Consider the following 17,033-nt stretch of genomic DNA (forward strand, 5'->3'; position numbering starts at 1 on the left):
TTCATTTGCAGCATTGGATTATATTTTGTGCTACTTTTTTTTAGATGTCTCTAACTTAATTGAGTATTGAGAAATGATGAAATTAATATGTTTGTTGAATGTTGACAATGTCATAATTAGCCAATTGCAGAATTAGTACCCAAGAAGAAAAAAAGACTCAAACTGCTTAGGTTGTATATCAAAACTACTCTCTCTTCTCTCTCTCTCTCTCTCTCTCTCTCTCTTACTTGTCACCTATTTCTAATCTTCCACACTTTACAACTCAACTCCAACTTGGTATCAAAGACTTCCAATCCAACCCTAGAAGCCGTTAAAGAAACCTAGCAATCATTTGAGTCAAGGTGTGTAGTAGGAGGGAGGTAGACAAGAAAATAGGGTTGGGCTTAAGTTATTGAAAAATGCTAGAACTACAAAAACTTACACAATTTTTGCCACAACTCACCATGCGGCGAGTTGTGAGTGGTGAGGAAAAAGTGGTGGGTCCATGTAGGTCAACACCTCCATGCACAAGTGGTCGGCCCCCCATGTACAAATTCCTGGCTACGCCCTGGGTACAAGAACACCCTTATTGACATTTGGAAATGTGTTATCTCTTACTTTAATTTGTGCAATGATCATCTCGTTAAGATCAACCACTCTCAGTCCAAGCCAAGGTCAAACTCCCTTCTGCACAAGATTACCATCTATTAGGTGCGCACATACAGTTGTGATGCTTTCAAATGAATCCTCTTTTTTTTGGGATAAGTAGATGCTTTTAAATGAATCTTAAAATGTCTTTTGGGATCATACAAGAAACCTAGATTAAAATCCTTCCTTTTAGTAATATTACACAAGAAGGAATTTTTAAGAAACTAAAATTTAGGATTTGAAATAGAGCAAACTGCTGTTTAGTGTTTGCTAGTTTTTAGGAAAAAAAATGTATCAAATGTGCATAAGATATATTCAAAATTGAAGATTCTAAACAGGAGAAACCCCTTAAATAGCGATATAAATAATAATACCTCTTTTGTTAGAATAAATAAAATTAACATATACCATTGTACCTAGATAATAGGGAAATAAAAAAAAAACTTATTGAGAGGAAATAAAATTAATAGGTCTGACACTTGTCGTGGATTTTTTTTTTTTTTTTTTTTTTTGTCATTTCCAAAGATAATCACGTGGCTCACACTAGAGGAAGCAAATGAAAGTTGAAACTTGAAATCAAATAAAAGAGGACAACAAAGCTAGACTCTAGAGGACAACATAAAATAAAAATGTAAACACCACTCACCGGTGGATACAAAACGGAGAAGAAGAAGAGGGTTGGGTTCATTCAGGAAAACGGCAACCAGACATGGTGGTGACCTTAGATTGATGGGTTTGTATGGTGTTTTTGTTTCTTTTTTTTAAAAGCCAAAATCTAATAGCGGCCGAAATTAACCAGAATGGCCAGAACACCCCAAAATTGGCCGGAATTTGACTCAAGGTGGAACAAGTGGTATTACCGTATCGAATTGCATGCCGGTATAAGATATTTCAGTCGTTCCGGCCATAATGAAAAGAAATTAATAACAATGCTAAAAATTTGACACTTACAATAATAGCCCCACCCCTTACAAAGAAAAATGAAATTACTATGTATATTAAATTTTCCTGAGTTTTTTTATTCAATTTATTTTTTTCCTTCTAATTAACTTGACATTTCTCAGGGACAAACGACAATAAAGAGGCTTTAACATCAAACAAGAATCGATAATCTACTTGTTGAAACGCCCCTAGAAGACTTGGTCCTCGTTCATTAATAGGCATGATAATCATGGACAGCATATTGTCAATTACTTCGAAGATTCGTTTAGAATCCAGATCAAGGCCTGCTCCAATAAAACGAATTTTTAATGTTGGTAATTTTTTATCTCCACTTGGTATGACATTATAACAAAGGTCATATGGTACTAGGTCTGATATCTCCATGGGATGCCAGTTATATGCCAAGAAGTATTTAATCATCTCTTCTTTGATAACGTTATATGCTTTCGGAACAAGAAAAGTTGCTCCACTTCCTGAATCAATAACAAATCCATTAGTACGATCAGCTCTCAATTGAAACACAGTTACATCTATTGGAAGCAGCACTTCATTCATGAAAATACTCAACGCTAGCTGTCACATAGTATCTATTTACATTGGGTAACATTGGTGTTGATTGTACCATTGTTTGAGTATTTCCACTAATTTGTGCATCATCGCCAAAACGTAAATATGTGTAGGTTCCCGCTTCATTGTTCCATGAAGGAAGGCAATATGAGAAACGTAGGTTGGTCACCGACTGTAGTTGGCTTAGGATTGATCGTCTTCCTGATCCCATACCCAAAATACCTGCTATTACATTCTCACCTCCCATTTTTCGACTAAATTTAATATTTTGATTTTCATAGCCCATACCAAAAACTAAATCTGGGAAGCTTACAGATTCCTCATTGGAAGGGAATGTGAATGTGTCAATCGAAAGAATACCCTTAGTGGAACTAAATCCATTAATATATACGGACTCATAGAGGCACATGTTATTTTTACATATTTTGGGAACACAAAGGGGATGTTTACAAGCTGCAGCATAGTATGTTTCAGACTTACGGTAATCGAAACCTTCATATTTTAAGAGGAAACAAATGGCGCACTTAGCAGCTTGAACCCATGTATTATCGGTACCAGTATCCAATAGCAATAATGCAGAGTACGGTGGTGTGCCAATGTTCATTTGAGCTATATATATAAAAATTTCCCAAAGAATACTCTATCTTAGGTTGTAGCGCTTCAATGCCTTGCTTTGTTGAGTTGATCGCATCTAGAAAACCCATGGATTCGAAATGCAGAGCTCGAGCTTTAGAAAGCTTAAGCGATTCTAAAGTGTTTTTCTAGTAGGCTTAGATTTTTTGGAAAGAGCATTGAATCAATAGAGTATCTTGGGATGAGCTTGATGCTAAAGCCATTGGCTCCAAGATAAGCATGAAAATGAGCAAGGTCAATAAGAAACAAAATACAATTGGTACATCAAAAAAGTTTCTAGCATACATTCTCCCACTCTTTGATTATGTGTTCAAAAATACGCCACAGGTTATATATAAGTGAAAGTTGAAACCACTTAGGTTGTGCATTTACTTTACAACGAAGGTTCTCTCTTTATAAGGAAATGAAATTTTATTAAAAAAACACAATGATTGGACTCTTAAATTCTTAATTAAAATATTTCTAAAAATAATTCATAATTAAAAGTAAAAATAACTGCTAAAATAATGGGTTAATGACTACTAAAGGGAAAGAGAAAAAAAAAACTACCTTATAAACGATGGGCGTCACCTAATTATGTCAAGTTTAAATTTTATTTTATGAACATTAATTGTAATTCTTCTAATCAAACTCCTAAAAATATGGGTCTGCCACCTAATATATATATATATATATATAAAGCCAAATCTCTCTCTCTCTTAATACCTTAATTAAGGTATCCTTTTTTATTTAATTTTTCAGTCATCCCACCTTGCTATTTTCTGTTGGCTATTCAACTCCCTTTATTAACTATTCAAAAATGGGAAAAATTAAAAATTATATCTTTCAACTCTAAATTTATTTGTTACCATATTTATGCAAAGTATTAATCAAATTTAATTGAGATAGAATTTGATTAACACTTTCCCTTCAAATCTTAGTATTTCTTTATATTTTGATTCCACTCCTTTATGATTTACTCATTTCGTTCTAATCATCACTCAAGAATGAGAGAAAAATCCTGCAAATTTTTCCTTTCAAGATAGAATATTTTTAGCGTTCTCTCTTTAATTTCAAATTTATTTGTAATTACTAATTTAGTCTTCCGACTAAATTAGTAATTCAACCAACTTTTTTTCTAGTAGATTAGTGCATTAAAAAAAATTGACATCATATTTGGAAAACCATATCATATCTTATCAATTAATCGAGCTCCTTAGTTCTTCCATGAGTGACATGCATTTTTAATTGTTTATGTGCTTCTTAATGTGGCCACTGTATTGTCAAGGCCATAAGCCAATGTATTGTCATTCTGAACATTAAAATGTTACTTATTTATAATCTATAATATATAATACATATAAAACCAAAGACATTTCATATTTGGTTGACCTTTTAATTTTGTACAATTTAAGTTTTATAGATCTAACATCCCAAAAAAAAAGAGTTTTATAGATCTAAGAATTTTATGCATCATTATTCTAATATATATTTTTAATTGAATTTAGATTATATTTAATATTTAAAAGATTTATATTAGAATATTGCCACATTGTGTATTATTTAAATGGTAGAATATACAATTCCATATACAAATACAATGGAAAAAATTCTCTAACACCCCCCTAAACATTAAGGTAGTGGTCAAGACACCCCTTGAACTATTATTTTGGCCAATTTACTCCACGAACTTCATATAGCTACCAAATCACGACCTCTGTTAGTCACTCTCATTTATGACACATCAGCATGTCAATTCCTTCTTGCAAAGGCGGGGTACACGATACTTTATCTCTCTAAAGCCGGTTTTAGACTTAAAGCTAGCTCAAGCTTAGGAGTACGCAAAGCCTCTTAAAAGGAGACGAAGGAGTTGCTACATGTTTATAGGTCTGGGAACCAAAACATGACTCATGAAGAGACGAAGGAGTTGCTACCTGTTTATAGGTCTAGGAACCAAAACATGACTCATGAAGGTCTACCTACCAAACTAAGTTTGGAGTTAGGATATAGGATGGGAAGAGGTTAGGCACCCCAAGCCTAACCAGCTATAGCTAGCCTTCATATATCGTTACTGGATAATGGTCAAATGAGATCTACCTAATGAACCAATGTGAACACACGGATGCCTCTAAGCCCTAAAGTTCGTCTATAGGTCATGCGAGTCAAGATAAAACAGAAGGCAGAAAAAGGATAATGTGAAAGGCAATCAATTTTGTGAAGGTCAAAGGAATGTATAAGCATATACACATCTAATCATGTGAGCATAGGAGCTTGTGAACATGTAAGCATGCATACATCCAAACATGTGAGCACAAGATGTCCAAGCATGTAAACATGGAAGCATCTAGATATGTGAGCATGTAAACGTGCAAGCATGTAAACATCCAAAGATGTGAGCAAATGAGCTTGGAAGCATGTGAGCATGTGTGCATTCAAGCATGTGAGCATCCGAGCACGCATACATTTTACTATCCAATCACCTAAGCATTTAAGCGTGATCATCAAAGCATGTGAGCGCACAAGCATCCAACTGCATGAGCATGTAAGCATCCAAGCATAAACATATTATCATCCAAGTGTGTGAGCATTTAATCATCAAAGCACGTAGACATGTGAAAATTTAATGTCCAACCGTCTTTTTTTACTTGCCAAATTCCCTTCCTAATTAATTTCCAAAAGAAAATCTTTTAGAATTAAAAGAATTTATGATCACTTTCTTTTCAAAGTCTCATCATTGAAATAGTTGACAAAAGATTTAATTCTCATTGATTAGGAAAGATTTTATCTTTTAAGTGCTATCTGAAGACTTCCCTTAAATTGACCAATCTTTTTTCTTTTTGGAAAAAACCAATCAATTTTAAATTTGAATTCAAATCTTCAAGACCAATGTCCAAGGAAATTATAACGCATGTCAATCATATTAAAAAAAGGAAGAAAAATAAATCATGCAATCACATTTTAATCAAGTCATTGATCACCCAATTAAATGCAATAATTTATTTCCAAACTCTATGGGGATATTTGGCTATGCATGTCCAGGCACAAGATTAAATTAGGAAACAATGCAAGGGAAGATACATCGGCTGTCATGTTTAGATATAAAAGGAAATAAACATTATCATGCAGCAAAGGAAACTAATAACACTTGATCAATCCAAGAATTACTATATCACCTTAATATGCAAGACCACATTCAATGCCATTTGAATTGATGAAATTAAGCCATAGTATCTCATTTAGTCAAGTCCACGTGCATAAGTTTTAGTTGGAAACAAATCCTTGCCTATTCAAATCCTTGCCCATTTGATTATAAAAGACACTTCAGGAATCAGGAGGAAATAGTCAAAGCATCAAAATATGCAGTTACTCACACGCAATAAATTCTAAACTAATGTACATCAACGAATTCAAGTAACATGCTGGAGAAAACTTAATCAAAAGCCGTGACTAATGCTAATCAAATTAAAATGAAATTGTAAGCCACTTATTTGAAATGAAATTGCATTTTTTGTATTTATTAACTAAAAAGAAAAGAAACCAAACAAGGAGATATATACATACAAATAACAAATTAAACCACATTAAGAAGAAATAATATATATATATATATACAACATTAGTAAAATAAAAAAGTAAATAAACAAAAAATAAAATAAAAAAAGAATATGGGGTTTACCCAGAAATGTGTACGCACCATTATGCTAGTGTACGCATCTAGGGTTCCAACCCAATTCCCAGGTTTGTGTCATACATAGAAAATAGAAATCAAGCACATGTAAACAACATGTTATCACTCAAGAACAAAATATCACAGGCTATATAAAAAATAAAATAAAATAACAACAACAAATAAAAAGAACACAAGACAATAATAAAACAAACTAGCCTCATCACACACGCTTCGTGCATGCAAAGAGGCTCTTTTTTTTAGGTCGGGTTTACACATTTTCCTACAAATACTAAGCATTGACTCATGGCCTTGTTTTTCACAATAATTTCATCCTACTTTATCTCTTCTATTTCCATTTCCTTACATTCTAGAACCTATCATCATGGACAAACCTATTGCATTACAATAAAGTAATAATTACACTTTTTAACCCGAAATTTTATAGTTCAGACTTCAGAGTTACAAAATAACAAAAAGAATGCAAAAATTTGGGAAAAAAAAAAATCTATTCACACATGTAACTCACTCATATACAACAAATAATAACTTTTAAGTAGAATTGAAAGGCAAAAAAATGGGAAAAAGAAAAGAAAAGAAAAGAAAGCAAATAGGGAAAGAAAACGGTGCAATCTTTTGAATCTTTTTCATGTCTGACTTCAATCTCATTTGGTCCTAAAGTTCCTTACTTTTGCCACCATAAAAGCAGATATAGAACAGCTTCAATTGGTCCAATAACCCTAAAAATAGTTATTATACAATGTTTATTATTTAAAATTCTTTTCTTACAATTTCTATAACAAATAAATCAAAATCAAATAAGCAAGAAAAAAATAAACAGCACTAAGAGAATTACCTTGTAGGTCCTTCATTTGAGAGAGAAAAAGAGAGGTTTTTTTTGTTAAAAAAAAAAAAAAAGATTAAATAGGAGGAAGGAAGACATTTATTTGTGTTTGATTTGTTTAGAAGGAATAAGGAGAGGTGGAAGTGCCTAATTTTAAGGAATATGGATAAGGAAATATCTTTGAGAGAGAGACGAACCTAAGATAGAGGAAAACTTTTTTTTTAATTTAGCTAAAATTTAGGAGTTTTTAAATTAGCAATTTTACATGTCTAACCATATTATTTAAGCTTTCTATATAGGTGAATTTAAGGGTATGTTAGGCATCTAAAATGAAGGCTCCAAAAAGGAGAAACCCTTAAATAGTAATATAGATAAAGAAAAAAACAAAGAAAGAGATATGGTCATGGAAAAGACATATATCTCACCTCTTTAATACCTTACAGGGATGTAGATTGATCGATCCCTTGGCTGGAATCAGCTACCGTAGCTTTGTGTGAACCAACAACTTGGATAAAAGTTCTTTTTTGGGTTTGATAAAGAAACTTAAGAATATAAGTATTTTGGAGTAATTTTTGCATAGCTTTCGCTGTGGGTGAATAGTAGAATCCTTTTGGTGGTGGAAAGTGGAGGTATTTATAGGCTTAGTGGAGGCTAGAATTTGGTTGGACATTTAGTCAGTCAATTGGTCAAACTGATTGACCAAAAAAATCCCATCAAAAAGGAAATGAGTAATTTTAGGCTTCTAAGCAAAAGGTGTGTATGTTGTAGATTGGGTTCATATGCATCATATACCTAGCGTACGCACATTTTGTAAGCCCTTTGGAAATTAGGCTTTAAAATGGGTATTGGGCTTGAAAATAGATTTTGGGCTCAGGCTTGATTTCTTGGATCACATTTTGAGTTCTATTAAGTCATTGGGCTCCACACATGGCACTGATCATTTTGGTAGTGATTCGATTTCTCGTCATTGGGACCAGAGGCTAGGGTATAGGTCAGAACGAAATGGGGTGTCTACAATTTCCCTCTTTCGACATTGCTACGGCAATGTCGAAAGACTATAGAGACAATCCAATAGTTTTGGTCAATACCCGAGCCCCACCTATGCACACTTCTTCTAAACAAAGCATACAATGGGGGAGGAAACTAATGACATAGGCATACCGCCTACTCCCACAACAAGTTTTGGGTCTTCACGTGGGAAGTACGCATCGGCCTAGAGTGGACCATGACAAAGGGTGTAGATGGAGCTGTCACCTAGATTAAGTTTAGGAATCATGTATATATTGCCCTTGTGGAAGAACTAATCTTACCAGAACACGTGTCCGGAGTTTAGGTATGGGGATGAGAAGGTGTTAGGCACCTAACCCCAACCGACCCATAAGTTGGCCTCCACTCATTGTATTCCAAATCCTAATCCCATCAAAGGGTCTTCTAATATGATATTCTAAACTCACACAAACTTTAACATGCATCTAAAGCAAACAACATGGCATATCATCCCCAAACCTAACATTCATCTATTACAACAAAATTCAGATTCACTAAGGGCAGTAAACATATCACATAGCAGTAACATCAATAAGATAAAACTAAACATAAACATCAACCAAATCCTCATGACATTCAACCACGCATACTATTAATATTTAAATAACCCATGTTCAAACACTCAAATGCAGGTGTGGTCAATGTATGATTTACCTCACTTACCTTACTGTATCACAACACCTATGCATCAATACATGTTCATGTTCATATGCATATTCATGGTATACAAAAAGATATAAACCCTAATCATTCATCTAATACAAAACATGTTGAACTACTAATTTCAGGGCTCAAACATGGGAAAAACATACCAAACCAATTAAGTTAAGGCCCAATTAATCCAAAATTGGCTAGAATAGACCAAACTGAATTGGACCGAATGGACCTAAGTGGATCAAAATGGACCAAAGTAGACCGAATGGACCATAGTGGACGAAAATTGGCCAAATTAGACTAAAATAAACTGAATGAGTCAATGTGGACAGAAATACACCAAAGTGGACTAAATGGATCGAAGTTAACCGAATGGACCAAAGTAGACCGAAATGGACTGAATTGGACCATAATTGACCAAAGTGCTATACTAATATGACTTAACAAGAGGGTAGTAACAATAAACATTACATTTCAACGTTAGAGGTTATATAGATTAGTGGATCTATAGCAAGGTGTGACAAAAACTCCAATTCAATGAAGAATTCATGGGCCCTAGAGTATTCCAACATGGTAATGCTATAGAATAAATAAATAAATAAAATCATATTTGTTTGTTGTAACTAATTGCCTTCTTTGAAAATGTTACTTCGTGAGAAAATATAATGGTAAGAGTGGCAGCTGATTGTGTACTTATGTTTGTTTCATATTAGTTTTATTCAATACCAACCAAAAAAAAAAAAAGCGGATTTTGAAGAATTCTGTGCGGCAGCCAAGAGCGAGCATCAGCTGGAAGCAATGGAGGGCAGGGAAAAACATCAATGAATGCATATGAGCTGTTTGAGAAGAATGGCAAACAGCCGATCATGTTTGAAGGAACTTGCTTTTGTATTCTCATCAGCTTACCTCATGGCATCTCATGATTACTTGGTTGCTAGATTGATATTGGGAAATTTTTTTTCCGGGATTCTGGTTAGTTTCCAGTTAAAATACTTGAAGTGCTTTTAGTTTTCCTGGCTTCAAGAGATATGAACAAAAACGAAGAATCTCTTTTGATGTCAGTATGTGCTGCAATTTCAGATAATGCCATTGGCAAAGAATTTGAAAGACTTGCACTGAAGAATAGGAATTTCGGTTGATATTGTAAATACTATATTTTTCTAATACATGAATTGTGATAATTGCGTCATATTCACCAATGGCAATTTATTACAGTTGGGTTATTGCACCGATTTTTTATTTTTGGCTAATTTGTGTCTTTTTTAAATTAATACAGTGCCGGCTAGCTAAGCAGTCCCAAATCTTCCACATAAATGGTACGTTAATTAAGAATGAGAGAAGATAATTGGTCGGGTCGGGTCAAGTTTATTCTTCGAAAACCTAAGATCTGATAAGTGTGCACATGTGTGCATGTGCATTTGCAATTAGATTAAATTCCTTACATGTTGGTGCAAGTGCTAACATCACTAAAGGAAAATACAAGAAAGAACAAGTTGTACAAGAATGCATTTCCTACTAGCATAAATTTTAGAATAATTTGAGAGGAATGAATGGAATGGAAATAAATAAATAAAATAATTTTATAATATTCTTCTCTTCTCTTGTTTGGGAGCTCTAATAGAAAGAATGAAAAGTTCACTCTCTTATTTAGGAGTTTAAGTGAGAGGAAATGGAATGAATAGGAATGAACACTCATTCTTCTCTATTCCCTTAAAATTTCAAATTTTCATTCCCCTTGAAATTGGGAGGAATTTGAGAGGAATGGTATTAGATTTAATGAATTTTTTACTAAATCTCCAAAATACCCCTATATATTCAATACTTTAATTTAAAATAAAAAACTAATAGTAATATTGTCATAAAATGATTCCATTCATTTCCCTCTATGTTACTCTCAAACAAAATTACTTACATTCCATTCATTTTCATTCATTTACATTCCTTTATTTTAAAACATCCAAACAAAGTCACTTAATTCCACTCTATTCCTTTCTCTTACTTAAATATATTCCACTCCATTCTTTTCCCTTCTTTTTTTATCACATTCTTTCCCTTCCTTTTTTATCACATTCTTTCCCTTCCTTTTTTATTATTCCATTTCATTCCTTTATGAACTCCTAAACAAAACCTAAAGGAATAAGCTAAAAAGAGAACGAAAACTAGAAAGCTAAAGATTATAAAAAAAATTATAAGTAATAAGTTTTAAAAAAAACAAACCTAAAGATTAAATTATGAAACTCTCTTGCTAATGTACCGGTAATACAAAAGATCTAACCAATGTGTATGTCTTGAATAGGAGAGTTGTTGTCTGTCACATATCTGATTTGGATTCCTCTGGAATTACCGTCAAAGTGACCAAATTATCCTTAGCTCTTTTCAAAGCCACTTTCATGGGTACTCCAACTCTGTCCCCCATTATTTCAATAATCTGCAACAATTCACAAATCATATGGAACATCAGAATCATAATCATAAAAATAGTAAGTAACAAACTCAATCAGGCAAAAGCATGAGTTTTCTGAACCCAAACTCAATTAAATTGGAAATTTTTGCACACCACATGTATCATGTTATATCCTCCCTTCCTTTTTTCGAAGGTAAGTTATATTCTCTTTCGATATCCTTTAGTTTCTCATCACAGACTTAAAATATTCTGACAATCAACACATTCAGTCATAAATTCATTACGAGGCCCCCAGGACCAGAATTCCTGCCAGCAGTCACTAAATTGTGGTTTAATCAAAGGAAAATGCATGACAATCTAAGATTAAGGTTATTTCTCCATTAATCATGACTGCTCAAATTCCAGCCATTAAATATTTTAGTGTTTTTTTACTTCTCGTTGCAAAATGCATAATCTCCACCTACTGACATTCATTAAGGTCCCAAATACCTCCTTGATGCTTTCAACAGGTTTCCCATCAAATTCAATCACAACATCGCCAGGACGAAATCCAGCACGATCAGCAGGGGATCCAGGAGTCACCTAGTAAAACAATCAGAAAACCATCAGAAATGAGACGATGCCTTTTTTTCTTGATTTTTATCAACAATGTCATATCATCAGGAAATCCTTAGGATACCACAAATTCTATTTCCCAGCATGGAGTTAGTGCATATTCCTTCCATTTGTTAATATGGCAGAAGGGAACAGAATTCCTAAATAATATAAAATCAACTCACACGTCAAGGCACACTGTTACAGATTTAATTTTAGATGGAAACATCAAAAATATATTTTGCCCAACACTGCTTTATTGGGAAGCCACCCACTCCACCAAATAAACCCAACCCAAATCCTAACCTGGATCTGATTGACATTAACTAAAATCACTGTTAAAATATCAGTTCATGCAAACAAAAGACCAACCACAGCATAATAAATATTTAGTTCCTTTTGAGCCTCTAGTCTTTAGATCAGAGTAGGGTTCACTAGAAAGCACAGCATACTACCCTCAAAAGTCAGGCCCCATCCAGACCCTAAATCTAACCTAAGCCTCTGTCAAAACAATGCAAAGTCAGTAAAAATATTTGGTCACGGAACCAATACCATTTTTCCCATCCTACTGTGACAGACAAGGTTAATATCTATGAAAGAGGGGGTGGGGGGAGGGAAGCAGTTCACTATATGCATACCAGTTTCTACAAACCAGTGATTGTAAACCCTACATGTAGCCAGCACAAATCCATTAAGATAAGAATCTGAAGAGTTAGTTTGCAAATAAGTAAAGAAATTAATAAAACATGCATCCTGCCATCACCCAAAAAGAACAAATTATTGTGACCTTAGATATATTTTCAAGTGTAACATATAACCGTTCATAAAACACAGCCAAGTACATTATAATCCAAAAGGGCATCTCATGAGACCACCCTCTCACAGCATATGGGACTCACACATTTGAGAAAGACGTTTCATGAAACCGTCTCATTAGATACTTTTTCATTTTGTTTTATAAAATAAGATTGGAGGAGGAAACAATTAGAGGACATACCATAGGTACGAGAACACCCTTATTGACATTTGGAAATGTGTTATCTCTTTCTTTAAGCTGTGCAATGATCATCTCGTTAAGATCAACCATTTTCAGCCCAAGCCAAGGTCGAACCACCCTTCTGCACAAGATTACCATCTATTACGTGTGCTCATACAGTGGTGATGCTTTCAAATGAATCCTTTTTTCTTTTTGGATAAGTAGATGCTTTCAAATGTATCTTAAGAAATCTTTTGGGATCATACAAGAAACCTAGAATAAAATCCTTCCTTTTGTGCATCCATACATTTTGAAACCACAATTGTTCTCCACTCATTTTTATGAGGAAAAGTCATTTCAGCTAGTGCTCTTTGGCAAAGTAGGCAAATAAACAACATGAGAAAAAGCCTAGAATAAAACCTTAAAGGGAGTTCAAGCCTACCAATATCTAGCTCAAAGGCCAATGCTCTAATAACCACAAAGAGAGAGAGAGAGAGAGAGAGAGAGAGAGAGAGAGAGAGAGGGAGGGAGATTGTCATATATAGAAATTTCATCAATACCTCCTGTGACAGAAGAATCTATGAAATTTTAAGCACAAGTACTTCCTATTGATTGGGGGAAGAACCATAGTTGTCTGTTGTTTACACATCAATTGGCAGCTACAGGTATGTGCTGAGTATTTCAATGCAACTTAATCCACAATTTTTCTTCTTCTTTTTTTTCCTTTCATATATTTACTCACACACAAAGGAAACACAAACCCCCAACCCCACCCATACCAAACTTAAGGGAGGTGGAGGTGCCACTGATCCATAGGACATTGGCAAACTCAATCCAAATGTTTAAATTGGAAAAATCTTGACACACAATGAGAAAATGAAGGGTTTGATATAATGTGGACAATATTTCATCAAACAAACTTTTGCAAGCGCGCTCACTCAAGATTTAAAATCTGACAATAAATGAATTCTTCCATGTGAACACTATACAAACTAAATTTCCAATTAAGTATCTGATTTTATGCTTAAAATTAGTCCCATGCAAAAATATAAGAACATACCCACTTTTCTTGAAATGCTGTATAATTTTAGAGACCGAATCAACTGGTACAGCAAAACTGAGTCCATCAGCAGCAAGCACTTTCATAATATTTACACCAATAATTTCTCCATCAACATTGACAAGGGGGCCCCCAGAATTTCCCTATGCCATATTAAGTAAGAAAAAACAATGTCAAGTATGTAACAAAGCCTCCAAGAGTCCAAGAGAATATAAATAGAATTTTTGGCCCCGGAGAAGAAGGAAAGATTCAAACTAGTGACATTCATTTTATGAGGCATGATCCCTAACTGATCGTGCATCCCCTTAGGGTCATAAATTTAAATGAAAACAACTTCAACCATCTCAACTTTAAACCCTCTAAAGACACGTGTGTGTGCGCACGCACAGTCTTACCGCATTAATTGCACAATCCGTCTGCAAATACTCTCTCCGTATTCCACCCAGGCCCAAGTCACTGCTTTTACGGTCAACACAACTACATCCAGAGGGAACAATATGAGAGAAGGCATTAAGAATCAGTAATTTATAGTTTCATTAATCTAAGCCCCAGCATGAGATCTATCATATTATACCAAAATGAAGTACATGACACATGAGGTCACTTGAGTGCTGACAACACATACTACCATAAATCTGTAAATGGTCCAAGAATTTTTGACAGGTAGACTCTCTTTTAAAACCATGTAATCCAGACACACATATATATAATGGATAAAAGTACATAGAAATTTTGTAATGTTTGAATTTATTCTGAATACCTTACAATACCAGCTGTGATGGTATTCTGAAGAGAAAGTGGACATCCCATAGCAACAACCCAATCCCCAGGACGAAGCTTACTGGAAGAGCCAAGTGTTGCAGTCGGAAGCGGGGTTTTTGAATGTATCTTTACAATTGCAATATCAGAATGTAAATCAGCATTTACTACTGTACCTTCAAATGTCCGACCATCTTGCAAAGTCACATCAACCTGCAACAATTCTTCAGACATCAATATGAGGTGTATACCTCAGTACTAAAACTATTCAATGATATCTTAAAATTCTAAACAAGTTAAATAGACAGAGAAATGATGAGTCCAATATATAAAGAAACTGATAAAGCAACAGCACACATTAATTGCACAATCCGTCTGCAAATACTCTCTCCGTATTCCACCCAGGCCCAAGTCACTGCTTTTACGGTCAACACAACTACATCCAGAGGGAACAATATGAGAGAAGGCATTAAGAATCAGTAATTTATAGTTTCATTAATCTAAGCCCCAGCATGAGATCTATCATATTATACCAAAATGAAGTACATGACACATGAGGTCACTTGAGTGCTGACAACACATACTACCATAAATCTGTAAATGGTCCAAAATTTTTGACAGGTAGACTCTCTTTTAAAACCATGTAATCCAGACACACATATATATAATGGATAAAAGTACATAGAAATTTTGTAATGTTTGAATTTATTCTGAATACCTTACAATACCAGCTGTGATGGTATTCTGAAGAGAAAGTGGACATCCCATAGCAACAACCCAATCCCCAGGACGAAGCTTACTGGAAGAGCCAAGTGTTGCAGTCGGAAGCGGGGTTTTTGAATGTATCTTTACAATTGCAATATCAGAATGTAAATCAGCATTTACTACTGTACCTTCAAATGTCCGACCATCTTGCAAAGTCACATCAACCTGCAACAATTCTTCAGACATCAATATGAGGTGTATACCTCAGTACTAAAACTATTCAATGATATCTTAAAATTCTAAACAAGTTAAATAGACAGAGAAATGATGAGTCCAATATATAAAGAAACTGATAAAGCAACAGCACACATCGTACTAAAAGTTCAAAACTTAACTTTTTTCCTACTTATGTTGTGCACAACACTCAGGGATAACATAGGCAAAGACAAACAATCAATGCATGAACTCTCCACACATCTACTTATCCATCAGATTTCAACTCTCAACCATTTGCATAGCTGAATGCTGGACCAAAACGACTAGAGAATATCATTATTGCAAGTTATTAAGGGAGACAAGACATACAGAGCGCCAAAGACACTGACCTTTCCTTTGACTGAACCCCTCATGCCTTGAAAATCAACCACAACATGAGCACATGTTAAAATTGTACCATCCTGGTCAATTATAGTCCCTGACCCTATACTCTTTCCATTAGTGATGCCATAGAAACCTATCAAACAAAAAGATCACAAACAACTCTCAGATCCTATTTTTCAACAAATTAACTAAATCTCAAACATATACAACCCAAAATATATACCCTGTGGAACCGAAAGATTGACTACAGCAGGACCAACCCTAGCAGCAGCATTTGCAATTGTATCTCTCCCCAAACAATTGCAACATGGTTTGGGGTCACCTCCAACCACCCCAGAATTGTCTTTCTTTATATCCGATGATGGAGCCGAACCAACTCTAGAAGAAAATAATGGAAGCATTCCTACAATTTCAAGCTCGAATTGAACCCAAAAACATATATATACATAAATAGGACACAATCTATTGCCAAATAAAATTTAAGAACAAACCAGGTTGCCATTGATCCGATGAAAGTAACGAAGGGCGGGGAAATATGTATTGCGTAATTCGCCATGGTAGCGATGGTGATTCCTGCAGAGCGGCAGGAACCTTCACTGCTACATTTGCTCCTAAAATTTATCATAACAAAAGCATATAAGGTTTTTTTTTTTTTTTTAATTATTATTATTAGTTTTTTTTTTTTTTAGGGATTATTATTAGTTATTATTATTAGAGAAAAACTAGGGAGGGCCTATGGCTCGGTAGGTCATGTAGGATTTACTTGAATTATATTATGATAGGCCAAAGTTTTTTCTACTAAAAACAGAAACAAAAACAAAAAAAAACAAAACAAAACAAAACAAAACAAAAAAAAAAAAACAAAATTAACCACAAAACGCAGAAAAAAGGAAAAAAATATTCTCTCAAATTACCCAATAATTTTCTTATATTTAGTTTTTAAGACAGAATCAATTTTTCTTATTTTATTTATTT

The 17,033-nt window shown here is 34.2% G+C and overlaps 1 protein-coding gene across 1 annotated transcript; it reads right to left on the reverse strand.

Moving 5' to 3' along the window:
• Nucleotides 1-11,120: 11,120 nt before the first annotated feature.
• On the reverse strand, nucleotides 11,121-16,673 carry LOC112024241 (putative protease Do-like 14; the record flags this gene model as incomplete). The annotated part of the gene is made up of 9 exons (XM_065767235.1): nucleotides 11,121-11,388; nucleotides 11,854-11,946; nucleotides 12,956-13,076; nucleotides 13,995-14,137; nucleotides 14,390-14,471; nucleotides 15,472-15,683; nucleotides 16,064-16,191; nucleotides 16,282-16,461; nucleotides 16,550-16,673. Coding segments are annotated over 9 exons (1,200 nt in total), but the record flags the coding sequence as incomplete, so codon positions are not given.
• Nucleotides 16,674-17,033: the final 360 nt, after the last annotated feature.

The sequence above is a fragment of the Quercus suber genome, unplaced genomic scaffold (assembly GCF_002906115.3).
Source record: "Quercus suber isolate HL8 unplaced genomic scaffold, Cork oak 2.0 scaffold_785, whole genome shotgun sequence".
NCBI lineage: Eukaryota > Viridiplantae > Streptophyta > Magnoliopsida > Fagales > Fagaceae > Quercus > Quercus suber.